Source organism: Panthera onca, chromosome E3 (assembly GCF_046562875.1).
Source record: "Panthera onca isolate mPanOnc1 chromosome E3, mPanOnc1 haplotype 2, whole genome shotgun sequence".
Taxonomy (NCBI): Eukaryota; Metazoa; Chordata; class Mammalia; order Carnivora; family Felidae; genus Panthera; species Panthera onca.
The window spans coordinates 23,193,023-23,212,874 of NC_138354.1; the positions used below are offsets into that span (position 1 = coordinate 23,193,023).

General features: G+C 54.2%; 1 protein-coding gene across 3 annotated transcripts; it reads left to right on the forward strand.

Annotated features, from left to right (window-relative positions):
- The first annotated feature begins 176 nt into the window (after positions 1-176).
- Positions 177-19,852, forward strand: ERN2 (endoplasmic reticulum to nucleus signaling 2). 3 transcript variants are annotated; one of them, XM_060648790.3, is made up of 22 exons: positions 184-1,780; positions 3,452-3,557; positions 3,929-3,962; positions 4,196-4,268; positions 8,255-8,327; positions 8,469-8,576; positions 8,863-8,964; positions 9,915-10,179; positions 11,972-12,050; positions 12,138-12,285; positions 12,397-12,518; positions 13,243-13,398; positions 13,664-13,826; positions 16,141-16,225; positions 16,374-16,563; positions 16,641-16,740; positions 16,856-17,058; positions 18,266-18,413; positions 18,503-18,630; positions 19,196-19,319; positions 19,408-19,475; positions 19,567-19,852. In XM_060648790.3, exons 1-22 carry the CDS (start codon positions 1,685-1,687, stop codon positions 19,777-19,779), a joined length of 2,784 nt encoding a protein of 927 aa, XP_060504773.1. In that variant the 5' UTR covers positions 184-1,684; the 3' UTR covers positions 19,780-19,852. The 3 variants fall into 3 exon arrangements, 2 of the variants coding, with proteins under 2 accessions (XP_060504773.1, XP_060504774.1); XM_060648791.3 differs by having other exon boundaries at positions 13,667-13,826; XR_009614919.3 differs by lacking the exon at positions 19,196-19,319 and having other exon boundaries at positions 177-1,780; positions 19,567-19,622.

Here is a 19,852-nt window from a genome sequence, read left to right on the forward strand (position 1 = left end):
AGAATGTTAACAGAGATGCTCTGTTTCCAGGAGGTGAAACCATGAATGAATTTTGTTTGATTTCTATTTCTCTGGATTTTATAAAGGTTCTACAATGTGTGTTATTCATATCATCACACACATAAAAAATGATTTATGTGAGTTCATTTGTAGGTTGCCTATGCAAATCGGGTTGATTTGCATGAGAAATGACTATGAATCCAAGCATAATTGACAGACACAATGTACGTTCCAAGGAAATGTACAGCCGTATGAAACATAAAGCATGAAGGAGGCTTCATTCACACCCTCAGTAGCTTGGGTTGGTTTCTAGAGCGACAAGCAATCGCTCGTGCTATGAAGTTAGGACCCCTTGCCAACTAACTGGGAGCCTTGGAACAGTTAAGCCTGAAGGGGTAACCAAGCAAAAAGAGGCCTTTCGCCATGAGGCAGTTGGGTTTTTTAAGGCTGCAGTTGATGAAAACGTGATTAGAGGGTGCCTTAGATCAGGGAGGTTCTTAAAAACAGAGCCTGAGGCAGGGATTCTTGCTCAGTGATGGGATGAACTCTCTGAGAGACTGGGGAGGGAGTGAAGCATGCGAAACTCCGCAGCACAAATTGTACCAGAGGTGGCTTCACCTTGAGGCGAAAGGGCCAGTCCCCGCCCTCTGTCAGTCAGTCATGGGCAGGAGGGCACGGGATGCTCCAGTCAACAAAGGGCAATTTTGCGGAGACGCAGGCACCTGTGAGCCCTCAGCAGCCCATCCTTGGAGCAGCGGAAGGATGGGGTTCCAGCCAGGCATGATTTAGTTGGTAGTTCTAGGTAATCGTGAGCTGATTGCAGCGTGGGTCGGGGCCATGTGCGGGAGTAGGTGACACTGGAGACACCAATGGTGGCGGCATCCTTGGGGTGGAGAGGAAGGCTATGGGCCAGCTAGCTAAAAACTCTTCAGTGGCTGTGGGGGCTGTGACCAAGAAGGCCAGGGATGACAGAGAGGAAGAGGCGGAGCCAGGCTGTCTGATGGTCAGATCAGCAATGATTTTTACCCAAGGCAGAAGGAGAAATGCATGAGCCCAAACCTGACAACTCATTGGACCCCTGCAGGCCCTGGCTGACCAAGTCGGGAGGTCTGCCAACAACAAGGACTGTAACCACCCCAGCAAGGGGTGCCCTGAGGCCGTACTGTCTGATATCCAAGTATCCAAGGCGCGGAAGCGTGGAAGTTCTACAAAGACAGGTACCTTATCTGTCCTGCTTACCAGGCTGCATAATGAGTGAATATTTACTGAAAGAATGAGTCCATCAGTTCACCTATATTTCATCACCTCTCAGTGGAGGCCCCTAGCATAGTAACGGCACGAGCTTTGAAGTGAGACGCCTGAGTCTGAATTCCAGCGTGAGCCTCAGCTTTTCCATCGGGAGTGCGGTGAAGATTGAATGAGCTGATAACGAAGGGTGTAGAGCGCTTGGTACAGCACTTGGCCGGTGGGAAAGTCCACGAATGGCCTCCGCAGGTAACCTCCCCGAGCCATCTCTAGCAGGGTGACTGGGGGGTGAGTGTGATCGGAAGGGCGAGGGAAGGAGCGGGACGCGGGCTGAGGTTGCGTCCCAGCCTCTGTGTACCCAAGTGGCCCAGCCCTGGGCGGAGTCTCCTCCGGGCCAGGCGGGGCCGTGCTGTCCCCTGGAGGCACTGAGGGACCGGCTATGGCGAGTGGGGCCCAGGGATGCGGCCGTTGGCCCCCGCTCCACCTCGGGCTCCTGCTCCAGCTCGCCGCGCTACTCCGGACGCCGGGGCTCCAGGTGAGAAGTGGGGCGGCCGCAGAGTCTCCCAGGTCAGGGGCGGGGGGAGGGGTTGGCGCACAGCGGAGCAACAGGGGCCGCCTTGCCCTCCTCCGGGTCCAGGTGGCCCCAAGTTGGACCCTGCCAGGAAAAACCTCCTAGCTGTGGGGGGTTGCCTTTGCCCCCGCGAACACCTGACTGGAGAGATGTGCCAGCGTGGAAAGGCGCTGGTGGAGGGAACAGCCGCCCCTCCTGCAGCATGGGGGTGCAGGTGGAGAGAATAGCCTGGGGGCGGGGAGGGGGGTGCGGGGGCGGGGGGTTGCTTGGCCTCCTAAAAGTCCTGGGATGCGGGCTGGGACGTGGGATCAACTTAAGGGTCCTCTGTCTAGAAATGCGCCCACATACCCAGTTTTATAAATTCAGGCGACTCACAGCCCTTCTCCCAAACCACGACTGGACCCTGGGCTCAGAACCTCTGGCATAAATAAGTAGGAGGTGTGGGCATCGGGTCCAGCCCCGCTAGGAGGTAAGAGTCCGGTTTTACAGAAATGCCTGGAGCGGGCAAAGGCACCCAGGCTAGAATCCACTCGTCGGGCCTGAAGCCCCCAGGACCACTAACTGGATCATGCAGGTGGCTGTTCGCGCCATTCCACTGTCCTGCTTCCAGCTCTGGGTCCCCCCTCGGTTGCCAAGTAGGAATGTGAGCCGGGTGTGGCTGCAACAGGTCTCTCCAGAAAATTTAGAAAGACTGGAAATGAGACAAATTAGAAATTCAGATTTTTAAAAGTGAAACCTCTCCAATTTTAAAAATTGGTCGCTAATTAAAAACACATTTGTAAACACATTGATGGTCAAGCCACTCAGCTGTGGGCAATCAGCCTGCAGCTTCTTCTCAGAGCGCAAAGCAGGCTGGGAGAAGACAGGGGCCAAGAGGCTGTTTGCTACCCCTCCACCAAGACCGTTGGCTCAGCTCCAAACCTGAGGGTCCTGGAGCAGGATGTGGCGTTTGCAAGGGTGCGGCAGGGCCACCCGGATGTTAGGGTTCCTGCTAGGAGCTCAGCCTCACCCTGTTTGCTCAAGGAGGGGCTAGAGCAGGTGAGTTAGCCCAGTGGAGGCCAGATGCAAGGGCAGCTCTGGCCCTCCCTCCCTTGGCCACCCCGAGCCTTGGTCCAGAGGACCCCTGGAGCCTGGCACCAGAAGCAGCTGGGCCGGTTGGGGGGGGGGGTCACCCCAAGAAAAGCCACAGTGTGGCAAAGGAGGAAAAGGTTGCAGGTATCAGAGAGATGCCAGCAGCCGTTCTGCGTGCTTTTAGGCTAATTACCTAACCGGCATGAGCCTCATTCTCCCCGGCGCTTGGGAGAGTAGCACCCATCTCGCAGGGAGACTGTGAAGTCCTTTCATAAAGCCCTTTCATCTTCTTTGGAAAACCAGGAAGAATTGAGGGGTGGGGAAGAGGACAGATTTTAGACACTGTGGGAGCCACCTCCCCCCCCCCCCCCCAGTTCCCACTGTAACCCCTCTCTAGGGTCAAGGAGATCAATGGGGGCAGCCAGCAGCCTCCCCAGTCCTGCTTCCTTCTTTGTCTGCCCCCTGCCCCCCGCGAGAAGGGGAGTCACAGCCAGCCTTGCATGCAGTGAGGACAAGGGGTGCCCCCAGGCTCCTCAGAGAAGGTGACTTTGTTTCCCACTTCAGGTCCAGAGCCTCAGGCCGGAGAGCCTCCTGCTAGTGTCCACCCTGGATGGAAGTCTCCACGCACTGAGCAAGCAGACAGGGGACTTGAAGTGGACGCTGAAGGATGGTGAGCAAGGGGCAGTCACTCTTCCTTCCTTGGACCCTGAGTTGGGGGCTGGGGGGGTCACCGTGCATGGAAGGTAAGTGCCTGGGGTCTAGGCTCCAACAAGCCAGTCTCTTCAGGCAGCTGCACTACTTCCCAGCTGCGTGGCCTTGGGAAAGTCACTTCGCCCCTCCGAGCCTCAATGTCCTTACCTGTAAAATGGGGCCAAGGGTGATGACCCTACTTCACAGAGTTCTTGGGAGGATTAAATTACATGCATGTCAAGTGAGTGGCTCAGTGCCTGGTCCACAGTAAGCACCCCGTGAATTTGAGCTGTGCTTGTCAGCGGGCGGTATGGAGGGGGTTACTCATACTTCATGTCCCTGTGCCCACAGATCCCATCCTCCAAGGGCCAACGTATGTCACCGAGTAAGTGAACCTGCGGTCTTTGAAGGAGGGGGCATCGGGAGATGGGGAGGCCACAGTTGTCTGGAGGGGGTTCGGCGGGCCGGGGGTAGGGGCATGTTGGAAGGAAGGGAAGAGGTTTGGATCTGGAGCTGTGTGGCGCCTCCTACTAGCTGGGGAAGATGGCGCCAAAGGGGGCCTTCAGGAAACCAGGGGGCATGAGCCTAACCCTCCTCCTGTTCCTCTCTGCCCCACAGGACAGCCTTTCTCTCAGACCCAGCCGATGGCAGCCTATACGTCTTGGGGACCCAGAAACAGCAGGGATTGATGGTGTGTTTCCTACAGTGCTTGGGATGGGAGAGGGCCTGGGCTTCCGTTAGCCAGAGCAGGGGGCGCCGAATGGTCAGCATCTGTGTGCCCTGCAGAGGTTCTGGGTGCATTATGGGAAGGCTGTCCTGAGGGACCTGCTGAAAGGGGGTGGTGTGGTGGTTCGAGCCGTCTACAGAGCAGGCTGGCGGGCCTCTGAGGGTGTCCCAGGGGCTTCTCCAGGACTGTGGGGGCTTCAAGGGGGGAAATGACGCGTCATTTAGTTTTGCCAAGTGAATAGTTACCCCAAAACCCAATGGCTGAAAATGCCAGCCACTTATTTACCCCACAATCCGGGGGGGGGGGGTTGTTGGTGGCACTTCAGGCTGGACTGAGCGGGTGGTCTTGACTAAGCTTGCTCAAGCCTCTGTGGCCGGCTCCTGGTCCGCTGGATGGTTGTGCCGACGGTTGGTGGTTGGCTGGCTTTTGAGAGGGGCCGCTGGGCCACGTGTCCCTCGTCCTTGTCAGGTGAGCCTGGGCTTGTCCACGTGTTAGCGACAAGGGAGCCAAAGAGAAGGCCAGGCCTGTGCACAAGCACTTGCCCAACTATGCTTGGATCACATTCTCTGATGTCTCATTAGCCAACGCAAGTCCAGTGGCCGAGCGCAGAGTCAAGCAGTGAAGAAATAGACTCCAGTTGTTTGGGGGAGTTGCTGAAAAGTCGCAAAGGGGCGTGCACAGAGGGGAGAAGAGGAACTTGCGGCCGTTTCGGCTGCCGTCTACATCAGGACGCCTATGGGGGTTGTTGAACGACTCTGGATTTGTCACAAGGAACAGGGCGGAATGTGCTGTGTCGGAACTTTGTGCCATAGGAAGGCTGCCAGAAAGGTCTCAAGTACGTGTAGGAAGCTGAGTTGACAAGCGATGTTAGCACGGAAGTCAGGCGAGGTCCCAGCAGCAAACAGCACATTCCAACAGGTTAGCTCAAGGACGTGCTATTAAAGGATTGACTTACAAAGGTGCGGACAGAGTGTGGGAAGCCACGGGGCCCCGTGCAGTATCCCGTGGCCCATAAAAGTGGGGGGCCGTTATCAGCCCTAAGCCCAGGGGGAGCGGGGACATTGGCTCTTACGGTGTCCATGCAGGAGTGACACGTGTCTCTTCTGCTCCGTTCCCATTGGCTAAAGCAAGTCATGGCCGTGTGTACTTTAAGCAGGAAAGGAAGGACAATCCCAGAAGAACCAGAATATTTGTGAGAAGTGTTCCTCACCCCCAGCCAGTCTTCCAACTCCAATTTAAAGTCCAAGCTCTTTCCCAGCCCGTGACCTTACAGCCAGCCGCCCTGACTTCCGGCCACTCTTCCTTTCTCTACCCCCGCCCTCCCAGGTTCGCTGGCCTTCTTGCTGTTCCTCAAATATGCCGGTCAGTAGCTCTCCCTGCCCAGGGCCTCTACACCGGGGCCATCCCTCCACTCAGAGCTCTTCCTGCACGTGACCTTATGGCTCACCTCCTCGCTCAGCTTGGGTTCTTACTACCCTGGCCCGCTGCTCTGAAATAGCATCTCGAGGGGTGCCTGCGTGGTCGAGTGACCGACTTCCGCTCAGGTCATGATCTCATAGTTGATGAGTTCGAGCCCCGCATCAGGCTCTCTGCTGTCAGCGCGTTGCCCACTCGGGGTTCTCTCTCTGCACTTCCCCTGCTCTCTCTCTAAAATAAACATTTTAAAAATCTTTAAAATAGCATCTCAAACCACTCTATCCCAGTTCAGTAAGTTGTTTTTTTTCTTTTTTTTGTGGCATTTATCATTACTCGGTGGTACGTTATGTATTTTGTTGTTTATTATCTCTCCCTTCCACACGCCAGAAATGTAACTCTACGCAGGAAGGAACTTTGTCAGTCTCCGTTACTACTGGTCCTGGCACCTGGCTAATAATAGGTGCTCATTAAATCGTTGAATGAATGAATGAACTCTTTCCAGCGATCTTTCTTCAGTCCCCCACATTAGGTGGTTCCACTTGTGCTTTCTTATCACAGCACGAGCTGTGCCTACCAATTACAGGTTGTAATGACTCCTTTTCTTGTCGGTGCTGACTACGCCCCTGGGAAGCCCGGCTTCTCTTGCGCTCAGTCCTAGAGTGTGCTTCGAGTGGCGACAGTTCTGTATGTGGAGTTTGGGGATTTTTTTCATTTTGATACAATTTCCAACATAAGAGAGAAAAATGCAGGGCGCCTGGGTGGTTCAATTGGTTTGAGCGTCTGACTCCTGATCTCTGCTCAGCTCATGATCTCACGTGAGTTTGAGCCCTTCATTGGGCTCTGCGCTGACAGTGTGGCGCTTGCTTGAGATTCTCTCTCTTTCTCTCTCTCTCCCCCTCCCCTGCGCTCTCTCTCTCTCTCTCAAAAAAAAACTTTAAAAAAGGAAAGAAATGGGGCACCTGGGTGGCTCAGTCGGTTAAGTGTCCACCTTTGGCTCAGGTCGTGATCTTATGGTTTGTGAGTTTGAGCCCCGTCTCGGGCTCTGTGCTGACAGCTCAGAGCCTGAAGCCTGTTTTGGGTTCTGTGTCTACCTCTCTCTCTCTGCCCCTCCCCCACTTGTGCTTCTGTCTCTCAAAAATAAACAAATAACATCAGAAAGAAAGAAAAATGCAAGAATAGTACAAAGAAATTCTTTATTCCCTTTACACAGATTCATCAATTTTTAACATCTTATTACATTTGCTTTATCATTCTTCCTTAATGGATAGGTGATAGATAGACAAGGTATATACACACTTTCTTTTTTTTAGATTAAAAAAAAATTAAAGTAATCTCTACACCCAAGGTGGGGCTCGAACTTACAACCCTAAGATCAAGAGTCCCGTGCTCCACCACCTGAGCCAGCTAGGCGCCCCTATGCAATTTCTGTTTCTGAACTGTTTATAAATGAGTTGCAGACCTGACTCTTCACCCCTCAGGGGGGACTACATATTCCTAAGGATGAGTATAAATGATCAAAAGCAGGAAATTTATTTTATTTATTTATTTATTTTTTAATTTTTTTATTTTTTTAATATATGAAATTTATTGTCAAATTGGTTTCCATGCAACACCCAGTGCTCATCCCAAAAGGTGCCCTCCTCAATATCCATCCCCCACCCTCCCCTCCCTCCCACCCCCCATCAACCCTCAGTTTGTTCTCAGTTTTCAAGAGTCTCTTATGCTTTGGCTCTCTCCCACTCTAACCTCCTTTTTTTTTTTTTTCCCTTCCCCTCCCCCATGGGTTTCTGTTATGTTTCTCAGGATCCACATAAGAGTGAAACCATATGGTATCTGTCTTTCTCTGTATGGCTTATTTCACTTAGCATCACACTCTCCAGTTCCATCCACGTTGCTACGAAGGGCCATATTTCATTCTTTCTCATTGCCACGTAGTATTCCATTGTGTATATAAACCACAATTTCTTTATCCATTCATCAGTTGATGGACATTTAGGCTCTTTCCATCATTTGGCTATTGTTGAGAGTGCAAAAGCAGGAAATTTAACGTGGATGCGATAGTATTATCCAATCCACAGTCCACGGTAGTTTAAGTGTCCCATTGGTGTCCTTTATTGTTTTCCTCATCCAGAATCTGACCCAGGATCACCTACTGTGTTTGGTCATCATGTCTCTTGGGTGTCCTTTAGTCTGGAACCGATCCTCAGCTTCTCTGAGGCCGTCCTGGCCCTTGAAGCCCTGAGGTCCCTGCAGCTGTTTAGAGGAGGATGTCAGGCCGGACCCATCAGGTGGCATCTCGGGAAGGAGTGGGGGATTTCCCCAGTTCAAGAGGCTGTGTAGCAAAGTGGTTAAGTGTGCTGGCTCCTGAAACTGATCACCTGGGTCTAAGGCCTGGCTCTGCCGTTTACCAGCGGTGTGACAATAGCCGAGTTACTTACCCTCTCTGGGAAAGGAAGATTCGAATAATTGTACCTAGTGAGTAGGTCGTATGTGTTTTTCTGCTCTTTCTCCTTCCCGGAAACTTTCCCTCTCAGAGGCTGCCGTTTACCATCCCCGAGCTGGTTCATGCCTCCCCGTGTCGCAGCTCTGATGGCGTCTTCTACACGGGTAAGCATCTCTCCAGCCTGCGGGTCCAGGTCCGGCAGGGACGGGGACCTAGTCACGGTGGGCCAGCTGGGCACAGGACAGCCGGGCTGCACAGCCTGTCCCAGGCCATCCTGAGGGCTGGCACGCCTTCCACCTCCACAGGCCGGAAGCAGGATGCCTGGTTTGTGGTGGACCCTGAGTCGGGAGAGACGCAGATGACGCTGACCACAGAGGGTCCCTCTACCCCCCGCCTCTACATCGGCCGAACACGTGAGTCAGGCCCCAGCTGCTCCCCAAGCTGTGGGCGTCCGGCCCCCTCCTTTGTGCTGCCCAGGCCTGGCTGTTGGCTGTCCAAGTTGAATCCAGGCCAGTCAGTCAATCTTTAGTCAACAACCATTTCACTGAGTGCTAAACAAGGAGCAGTAACCCAAATATCCTGTGATGCTCACAGACTCTGGCCTCCAGGACGGGTGCCAGATGGTACTCCCTGGGGCTGGGGGCGGGGGAGGACTCTCACGTGGGTACCCCTGGTAACCCTGCTTCTGGGCACTCGCAGAGTACACGGTCACCATGCATGACCCCAAGTCCCCGGCCCTGCGCTGGAACACCACCTACCGCCGCTACTCGGCACCCCCCATGGATGGCTTGCCTGGGAAATGTGAGTGTCCCCTTTCTCTGGCTCCGACCTTGGAGCAAGTCCCCAACTCAGGGGACTCTGAGTGGCATCCACGACCAAGCCCCACCACATTCTGAATGACACACCCTTGATGGGTGACCCTAAGTGAACCCCTTAACGCCCAGCCTGACCCCCACTGAGCGATCCTTAACATCCTAGTTCCTCCATATTCCCAATGAGCTGAGCCAGGTAACTCTGGGTGACTCCCCTTGTCCTGAGTGACCCAAGCAACCCTCAAACACTCTGAGGAGTCCCCACATGTCCTAACTGACCCCCGATGTTGAAAGACCCCTGAGAGATGACTCTAAGTGATCTCCCCCAAGATTAACCCCTCTCAGGTAATTCTGACCACTCCCTTGATATTATGACTGTCCTACCCAGTTGCCTGAGTGACCTTACAGGTGCCCCTAAGCTACTCCTTGTACGCTGACTTCATCGTTTTGCATGAGAACCCAAGCAAATACACATAAACATCACAACGGACACTCCAGGGCCCCTAACTAACCCCTTCACACTCTAAATGGCTCCCAAGTGACCCACATGCCTCTAGGCCACCCTGATTGACCTCTCCTGGGTGATATGATATCAATCAGACTATGGCTGACTACCCCACATCCTAAGTGACCTCTCTCAAGTGACCTGGACTGATTCACACACCTTAAGTCACCTTTGGACGACCCTGACAGAGCCCTCCATTCTACACAGCTCTCCAGTTGACCCTGACTAGTCTCCTGACTGATCAAAGCGACCCAGTGAAATGTGACTGACCTTCCCATGTCCTCATAAGCCTCCAGGTGATCTCACCTGGCCCCCACACACCTGAGTGGCCCTCCTGATGGCCTACCTCGGGCAGCTTCCCCACCCCAAGATGCTCTGAGATGCCTCACATCCAAGCTCCCTGGCCATTTCTCCCCAGCTGTCTTTCTTGGCAGACATGAGCCACCTGGCATCCTGTGGGATGGGCCTGCTGCTAACCGTGGACCCAGGAAGTGGGGCGGTGCTGTGGACACAGGACTTGGGCATGCCCGTGATGGGAATCTACACCTGGTACCAGGACAGCCTGCGTCAGCTGCCCCATCTCACGCTGGCTCGGGACACCTTGCATTTCCTCGCCCTCCGCTGGGGCCACATCCGACTGCCTGCCTCAGGCGCCCAGGACACGGCTACCTACTTCTCCGCCTTGGACACCCAGCTTCTGTAGGTGCCCATCCCTGGGACCGGGGAGGAGCCCTCTGGACAGGTGTGATGTTTGAGGATGACACACTTGTACAGCTGAACCAGCTGGTTCAAACTGGTTATTTACCAAACTGATTGATAAATAACCAGTACCCAGTATCACCCCCCCACCACCCACCCAGTGCCCCCAGGACCTTCTGGATAGCCCTGCTATTCAGCGACTTCTGGGTACAATCTAGCCTAGAGGGGGCCTCCAGGTCTCCACTCCAGTGTACAGATGGAGACTCTTCTGCTTGGTAGGTGCAATGCCTTAATTGTTAAAGACTATTATTCTTACTTATAGTACCGAATACCCTAGAGTTCCCATCTTAGGAAATAAAGAGACAGACTGGTAAAATCAGGGGTTATCTATTAATTCAGTTCTTTACTCTTTCAGTTCATTACACAAATAATAATTGAGCACTTACTGTGTACCAATCACTTGTTAGACTCTGGAAGTATAATAATACTTCCAGTGTTCCCACCTATAGAAATCTGAGTCTAGTGGGGGAAACAAGTGTGTAAGAGGGCAATTATAATATGGTATGATAGAGAATAACAGAGGTATAGATTTGCCATAGGAATGTATAGGAAGGGTACCTAAATTGAGACCAGGGACAAGAGGCAGTCATGGAAAGCTTCCTGGAGGAAAGGACATATACATTGAAAACTGAAGGATGAATACAAAATAAGAGAAAGAGCATTGCAGCCAGGGAACAGAAATTAAATAAGCCTGGAGCATAGATCTGAGCAGTGTTAAGCAGGGATCTGGTAGGATCATTTAAATGGTTTGTACATTTTCTCCTAAGGCTAAGGAAAAATCATTGGAGGGTTTTAAGCAAAGAAGTAATTTGATCATCTTTTCATTTTAGAAAGACAACTCTGGCTGCAGTGTGAAGAATATCTTAGAGCTGTGTAGTAACGAAGGACACACATATAGAATATTGTGTTAGTTCAGGCATGAGATAAAGACCTTCTGGGCTATGGAAACAATAGAGATGGGGAAAAGTGGAAAGCAAGAGATATGAAGAGGGAAAAACAGTAAGAATTTGGTGATCAGGGAGTTTGGTGATTGTGAGCAAGGACTCAAGGGTTATGTTCAGGTTTCTAGAAGCACATGGATGCTATTGTTTTCAGAGGTAGGGAGCACTAGAGGAAGAAGGAGAGGAGGTGGTAAGGAATGAAGTGACGAGTTCAGATTTAGAGAACTGAGCTCTTGAAAGAGGTCTGGGCCAGACACAGATTTAGAAACCATGACTATAGAGCTTGTATCAGTTAGCTTTTGCTGCATAACAAAGCACTCCCAAAGCTTACAGCTTAAAAAACAATGAACATTTATTATTTTTCAAGAGGCTGTGGGTTAGCTGAGTGGTTTTCTGATCTGAGCCATCTTAGTATCTGCAGTCAGCTGGCGGTTTGGCTGAGCCTGGGTAGTTTGGGTTGGTGCCTGTCACCTATATCATAGTTAGTGGGCTGTTTAGCCTGGGGGGTGTCAAAGGCGGTCTTTCATGCCCCAGCAGGCTAGCCTGGGTTTTCTCACATGGTGGTCTCAGGGTTCCAGAGAACAACATGGGAGGACAAGCCCCAAAGCACAAACACTTCTCAAGCCTCTGCTTGTGTCACATTTGCTTTTGTCTCCTTATCCAAAGCAAGTCATATAGCTAAGCCCAGAGTCTATGTGGGAGGGGACATGACAAAGACACCAGTATAGTGGTAACTGAAACGACTCACCAGAATCACTCATCCTTCTCCCTTTTTTCTTCTCCCTCACTAGGATGACACTGTATGTGGGGAAGGATGAAGCTGGCTTCTATGTTTCTAAAGCACTGGTTCACACAGGGGTGGCGCTAGTGGTGAGAAGGGGTCTCTGATGGGCTGGAAGGAGGGGATGCAGCAGGAAAGGAGTGCCCTCGCTCATGACTCTCTATCTTCTGCCATAGCCTCGTGGACTGACCCTGGCCCCCATGGATGGCCCCACCACAGATGAAGTGACACTCCAAGTCTCAGGCGAGCGAGAGGGCTCACCTAGCACGGCTGTCAGATACCCCTCAGGCAGTGTGGCCCTCCCTAGCCAGTGGCTGCTCATTGGTGAGATTCTTCTGGCTCACGTTTGGAGTAGATGAAGGATCTATGAGCCCAGCTCCTGAGCTGGAAGGCTGAGGTTACCTTCAGCCAGCTGACTTTTGCTCTGCTTCTTAGGACACCACGAACCACCCCCAGTCCTGCATACCACCATGCTGAGGGTACATCCCACCCCAAGGAGTGGCACTGTTGAGAACAGACTCTCAGAGAGCACGCAGCCTCCAGCCCTCTTCCCGGAGGTCAGCGCTAGCAGGGCAGAGGGCATGGGAGGGGAGACTTGGCATGTTGGGAGGTCATCCAATGGACCTTTTCCTCAGCCTACTAGGGATAACATTTGAAGGTGGGTCAGTTGATCCCATGCAATTTCCTGGAAGAAAGACATACACATATGGTGTTATTGCCAGAAAGGTATAAGAAGGGTCAAAGGATATCTAAGCTGTAAAATATGGATCTCAGTTTTAATTCTTCTTCAGTGTAAAAATTACAAAATATTTGTCAAGTGAGAAAATGTAAACAGAAAACCTGTAAAAGCATGCTCTCCTGGGAGAGGGTTGGGGCAAGAATCACTAGTAGTTCAAGGTTAGAACAGCCATGACCTGGAGCAGTAATTCTCAAGTTCTGGTTGCTCATCAGAATTACATGGGAGCCTGCTCAAGACCCACTGAATCAGAATCTTCGGAGATGGATATCTGAATTTCTTGGTGATTCTCCAAGACTAATCTGTATTTTTTAGTGATGTCCCAGGAGAGGCTGTTAATCAGCTGGGTTTTGAAGACCACGCTCCAGGGAAACAATGATGTTTCAGTACCACGGACAGCACCATGTTTCCCACCATGTGGCCTAATTACTCCCTGCCCCGTCAACTAAGCCCAGAACTAAGCCCAGCAGCCCTGTCCTGAGTGATGAAGAGGGGTAGGGGTTCCACATTGGGTGAGTGTGCTAAGAGTGTTCTTTTGTCCTCAGCTCCTGAGCCTGAGCCGTGAGAAACCTTGGAGCCCGGAGCTGCATCCTGAAGAGAAAACCCCAGACCTGTATCCAGGGCTGGGACCCCAAGACCTGTTGGCAGCTAGCCTCACTGCTGTCCTCCTGGGAGGGTGGATTATCTTCCTAATGAGGCAGGTAAGCCCGTTGCCCCTGACCTCAGGTGCGTCGTAGGGTCTTCCTACGGTGAATTCTGCTCCTTCTCTCCAAGACCACTCAGCAGCTCTCTCCCTCACCCAGCTCCCATTCTGCCCCCTGCCTTCCTCCCAGCAGCTCCTCGAGCCCCCACTACTGTGTTCTGTATGTTCACGGTCCCATGCCAGGCTGTCTCAGGCACCGCCGTGGGGCCCCTCACGGGGCAGGGCCTGGCCAAGGCTGAGCCCTCTTCGGCCCTGTATGTCAGCAGCAGCAGCTGGTGGAGAAGCAGCAGCAGGCCCTCCTGGCACCTGCAGACCCTCCTCACATCACACAGCGTGCTCAGCCCCAGCCACCAGGGGCCACCCCACAGGGCCAGAAGGGCCTTCGAAGCCCCTCAGAGCAAGCCCAGGCAGTCGAAGACCCAGAAGGTAAGCCTAAGTGAACAGTAAAGGGCAGAGTCAGGGACAGAGAAAAGAGGGGGCAGATTGAGCTTTCAAGTTGGTTTAGTAGAAGCCATTACAGTATGGTGGTTAAGCCCAAGTGAGTTAAGAGAATATTTCCAATCCAGCCTTCTATGCAGTTAAGCACTGGAGAAATATCTGCCATCATTTTTTATCATTATTTTCAGGGACTCTGGAGGCACATAAAACTGGGTATAGATCAAACTCCGCTCTCGGTTAACTTAGGTTGCTTTCTTTCCTCCTCTGAGCTTTGATTTTCTCACCTGTCAAATAGGAAAAATAACACCCACCTCACTGTGAGAGGCTACCAGCATTATTATGATTAAATCACTCCTAGGTGATGTTAACAACATTTGGGTTAGTGTGACGTCATATTTGGTGACAGTAATAGTAAATTACTATCATTTTGTTCTTTTTCCTCTCTTTAGGGCTTTTTTATTTTTTTTTAGGTTTTATTTTTAAAGGTGTGAGCCAGTATTTTTATATTTTTTAAATGTTTAGTATTTTTGAGAGAGAGAGAGAACACGCAGGAGAGAGGCAGAGAGAGAGGGAGACAGAGGATCCAACAGCAGAGAGCCTGCTGTGGGGCTCGAACTCACAAACCATGAGATGATGACCTGAGCTGCAGTCCGACGCTTAACCGACTAAGCCACCCAGGCGCCCCCTAGGACTTTTAAACACTTCTCTTTTGTCCATTTAATTTCAAGCTGGCATCTGTGGGATGCCCCAAGGGGGATTTCACATGCTTTTGCTGTTCAGTCTGGGCTATTTCTCCTGCTTCTTTGGCTCCAGGCTGGACTGGCCTTCGGTCCTTAGCATGAGCTGCTCGCTGCTACCTCCTGGTCACTGCCCAAACCACTACCTCACGCCTTGGAGCCACTCTGCTGCCCCCTTAACTCCAGCTGAAGCTCCCCCAGCCCCACCCACGCTCGGCCTGACGCTTCAGTGCTGCTCCCTGCGTCCACCCCTGCGTTCACCCTGCCTTTGCTGAGACAGAACTGCTCCCCTTCCTGAGGGGTCTGCTCTGTCAGAAGGTGCTCACCGCAAAGTTGCCTGAGCCCTGAGGGGTTACTGTTCTTGTCACTTCACTGGCTCTGGAGGGTTCCACATAATACCCACCCAGTGCACCCAGAATCCCTCAACTCCTTGGGTCTTCGGACTCCAGCTTTCCCCAGACAGGCCAGACTCCATCTTTCCCCAGGAGGCTTCTCACCAAAGCGTTCCTCTTTGTCATTGTCCTTCATCAGCCTTCATGACCACAGTCCATTAGAGCCCTGCCTTCTGAGCTGCCAGAAATGGGCCCGCTCTTACCTGTGCTTCCAGGCCCTGAGACCATCACTCCCGAGAGTCCAGGGTCTACAAATTTAGGTTCCTGCCCACATCTTGCCAACAGATAGGAGTGAATTTTTACCAAAATAATCCAGAGCAATCCTGAGGGACAGCTTGGTACCCTTCTCACTGATCCTTATGCTACTTTTCATTTACTTTTCCTGGAGCTAATTGCAGAGACCGAAGCGGGCAGCGCTTCCTGAGTAGAGTGTTCTCAGGGCCACTGCATCGCACAACTCTTGGGGCACCGTATATGTTGAATTGTATGAATGGTGTCCGTTGGGGCTGAGCAGGGCACAGCCATGCCTGGGTCATTGTGAAGGGTCTCTCGCAAGCTACCCAAAGGGAAGAGTGTAACTGTTCAAGTCTACAACTCTCTGCCTGCCTGAGCCAACCTCATCCTTAAGAGGAAACCAAGGCATTCCAGGGGCTCCCTGCCACCCTAGGACGGGGACAACTCTGGGACAGCTTAGCATCTGAATGCTCACTGCTGCCCCCTCCCGTTGGGGGCAGTCTCTCCTGGGACGGCACTCACCCTTACTATGCTGCCAACTGTTTAAAGCCAGTTCCTCAGTGAAAAGGGTTTATTATAACTGGCAAGAGTGGGGTGGGGTGGGGTGGGTGGGTGGGAATCCTGGCAGAGGAAGTAAAGAAAGAAATCTGGGCAGCAACGAATGAGGGAGGATGATAAGGAGGGTAATCTATCAGCCCTCACCACCACCCTCCTCCCACACATTCATTTAATCCACAGTAATGTGTGTGGGATCGTCAACACGAGTCCCACTTTACACATGAGAAAACCGAGGGCACAGGGGTTAAGTTGCCAAGGATGTACAGAGAGGAAGTGGCAGCCCCAGGCTGGGCGTGGAGGCAGCGGGAGGGACTGGACTGAGGAGAGGGGAGGCTGTGGGCGGAGCAGAGCTCCCTGACACTGCGCCCTCTTCTCCGCTAGCTGAGCAGCTCACCGTGGTGGGCAAGATTTCCTTCAACCCCAAGGACGTGCTGGGCCGCGGGGCAGGCGGGACGTTCGTTTTCCGGTGAGTGGCAGTCAGGAGCTGGGCTGGAGGTGTGGCTGTCGCGGCACTTTTGGCCACTGTCCCTCGGGGAGCCATGCTTTCCCAAGGCTCCCCGAGGTGGGTGCAGGCGGGAGCCTTTTCCTTCGTCTTCCCTCTCTGAACCCCCCAGGGGCCAGCTGGAGGGCCGGGCCGTGGCTGTCAAGCGGCTGCTCCGTGAATGCTTCGGCCTGGTCCGGAGGGAGGTCCAGCTGCTGCAGGAGTCGGACAGGCACCCCAATGTGCTCCGCTACTTTTGTACCGAGCGGGAACCCCAGTTCCACTATATCGCCCTGGAGCTCTGCCAGGCCTCCTTGCAGGAGGTGAGCCAGAGCTCGGAGGGGCGGTGGGGCGCTGGTAGGGTCCCGGGTTGCAGAGTGACTGTCCCTCACCCCCTCAGTACGTGGAAAACCCTGAGCTGGAGCGCTGGGGCCTGGAGCCCGGGGAGGCGCTGCAGCAGCTGATGTCCGGCCTGGCCCACCTGCATTCCCTACACATCGGTATGCCCCGCCCCCGCCCTCCATCCCAGGCCCCGCCCCCCACCCCTGGCTCCGCCTTCCCCGCCCCTGGCTCCGCCTTCCCCACCGCCAGCGCTCAGCTCTGCTCTGTTCTCAGTGCACAGGGACCTGAAGCCGGCCAACGTCCTCATCGCGGGGCCTGACGGCCCTGAGGGCCGAGGCAGGGTGGTGCTCTCAGACTTTGGCCTCTGCAAAAAGCTGCCTGTCGGCCGCTGCAGCTTCAGCCTCCGCTCGGGCATTCCCGGCACGGAAGGCTGGATGGCACCCGAGCTCCTACAACTGCTGCCCACCGACAGCCCTGTGAGTCCTCCCGCCACCCCGGGGTGCGGGACCCCCTCCCTGGCCGCGTGCCTCTCCAGATATGGCCAAGCTTGTTTCTTCATCTGTAAAGTGGGCACAGTTCATCCCTTCTGACCTAGAGGGGCAGTTCTCAACCAAGGACTGTTTCACTGCCCAGGGGACATTGGGCACTGTTTGGAGACAGTCTTGGTTGTCATACATGGCCACGGAATCGGGGCTTGCTACTGGCATTGGGCGGGCTAGAGGCCTAAACACCCTACAGTGCACAGGACAGCCCCCCATGACAGTTACCCGCCCCCAGGTGTCAATAGTACCGGGGTTGAGAAATCCTGAGCTGGAAAAGGGTTTTCAGTCCACACTGTGCTGCAGAATCACTGGGCAACTCTGAAAAGTCAGATGCCCAGAGCTCATATGCTGTGATTCTGACCCGATCAGCCTGGAGTAGGGCCCCAGGTGTTCTAATGTGTAGCCAGAGAGAGCCACTGGTGTCAAGGGTTTGGGGAGCACCAGATGAGCGAATACAGTTGAAGCCCAGAGCAGTGTCTGACTTCCAGAGACGCTGGAGTCTGAGACTCCGGGCTTACGGAGTTTTGAGCTGTCAGTGTGCAAGTGGAATATGAAGCCATGCACACAGGTGGGAGTTAACAGGAATGGTCAGGCACTAGGCAAAGCCACACCTGAGTCAAGAGAAAGCAGGAGGTGGGCACCTGGCGGCCAAAGGGACTGATGTTATAAGCCCGTACAGATTTTATTAGCGGCCAGTATTTTAACTTGAGAAATTCCACGTTACAATCTGGATTTCGGGATCCTCTTGGAAAATCAAAGCTCTGTCACCAGGGAGAGTCCCCTGGAGGCAGGCAGCTGGAGCGAAGTCCGGCTGTCACCACTGGGAGGGCAGGTGCCACTTCATTGCCTCGTGCCTGGCCAGCTTCACTCACTTCTGTTACCTGCTAGACCTGGAGGAACACAGCTTGGACACCTGCACCAGTGGTTCAGTAGGGCCAAGATTTTGGATGAAAACCATGGGCCCCTTCCAACGGTGCAGAGGGGAGGAGATCCCAGGCCAAGGAAATGGCGCTCAGGACGCACCCTGGAGTTCTAGTCTGAACCAAAGCCCTGGCTACTGTATCAGCCCATGGGAGACTTGAACCAGAGAGGCTTCCTGGAAGCAGGGACCGCTTCCTTATGTCTGTCTCTCTGCCCCCAGACAAGCGCAGTGGACATCTTCTCTGCAGGCTGCGTGTTCTACTATGTGCTTTCTGGCGGCAGCCACCCGTTTGGAGAGAGTCTTTACCGCCAGGCAAACATCCTTGCAGGGGCTCCCAGTCTGGCTCACCTGGAGGAAGAGACCCACGGTGAGGGGCCTGGGCCTGGCAGAGGAGGGAGGAAGCGGGGCACGGGGCTGGGCAGGCCTGAAGCCATCCCTCGTTGGTCCCCTTTACAGACAAGGTGGTTGCCCGGAACCTGGTTGAGACCATGCTGAACCCCTTGCCGCAGGCCCGCCCCTCTGCTCACCAGGTGCTGGCCCACCCCTTCTTTTGGAGCAGAGCCAAGCAGCTCCAGTTCTTCCAGGTCAGAGGGAAATCTCGGGAACAGCCCCAGAAAGCCCCAAATCCGGGTCTTGAGTGATAAGCAAGGGGAAGCCAGAGGGGCTGGGCAGAGACTTGTCTGCCTGTTCCAGGCATCCCAGCTCCTTCTCTAAACCAAGCTCGGACCTTAGACTCCTAGATGTTGCCATGTGGACACTCCAGCTGCTCGCTACCAGACTTCCCGGCCCCGCTGCTGGTCCCCGGCACCCCTCCTCCCCGCCCCACATGACACACGCCCCATGCCTAGTTGTCACTTATGCTATACCGGTGCCCAGATAGTCCACCCCACTTGTGGGACCTCGAGCAAGGGACTCTGTGCCTCGGAGCCTCAATGTGCTCATCTGTGAAATGGGGACAACAGTACCTACCTCACGGGTTGGTGAAGACCTGGAAGGTAACGTGGAGACCTGGCACAGAGAAGCTGGACTCAAGGGCCCCCCATCATTACCCTGACCCAAGAAGCTTCTGCTGATTTGCTCCCCCACGCTGTAGGGCACCCCTGGCCTCTGAAACTGGTCACGAGGCTCAGGAGCTCTATGGGGTCCTAGGACGTCAGTGACTGGCTGGAGAAGGAGCCTGAGCGAGGGCCCCTGGTGAGGGCGCTGGAGGCGGGAGGCCCCACGGTGGTCCGGTGCAACTGGCACACGCACATCTCCGTGCCGCTGCAGATAGGTAGAGGCCAGGCTCGGCCCAGGGTGGGTCCGGGAGGCGGAGGGGAGTCCGGTGGGGGCGGCTTCGCCAAGGAGTTGCCCGCCCACAGATCTGAGAAGGTTCCGGACGTACAAGGGGACGTCGGTGCGAGACCTGCTCCGTGCCATGAGGAACAAGGTGTGCGCCAGGGCTCGAGTGGGGCCTGGGGGGCGGGGCAGGCTGGTCGTGGCTGAGCCGGGCGGGGGCTCTCTGCTCTCCCTCCCTCCAGAAGCACCACTACAGGGAGCTCCCGGCTGAGGTGCGGCAGGCGCTAGGCCACGTCCCGGACAGTTTCGTCCAGTACTTCACAACCCGCTTCCCGCGGCTGCTGCTCCACACGCACGCGGCCATGAGGAGCTGTGCCTCTGAAAGTCTCTTCCTGCCCTACTATCCGCCGGCCTCGAGGCCCAGGGAGCCGTGCCCAGGGGCCCCTGGGAGCTGAGACAAGGAGTTGGGCCCGGGGCCAAGGCTGGCCTCAGCGTCAGAAGAGACGGACAGAGACTTGGCAGCCTGGG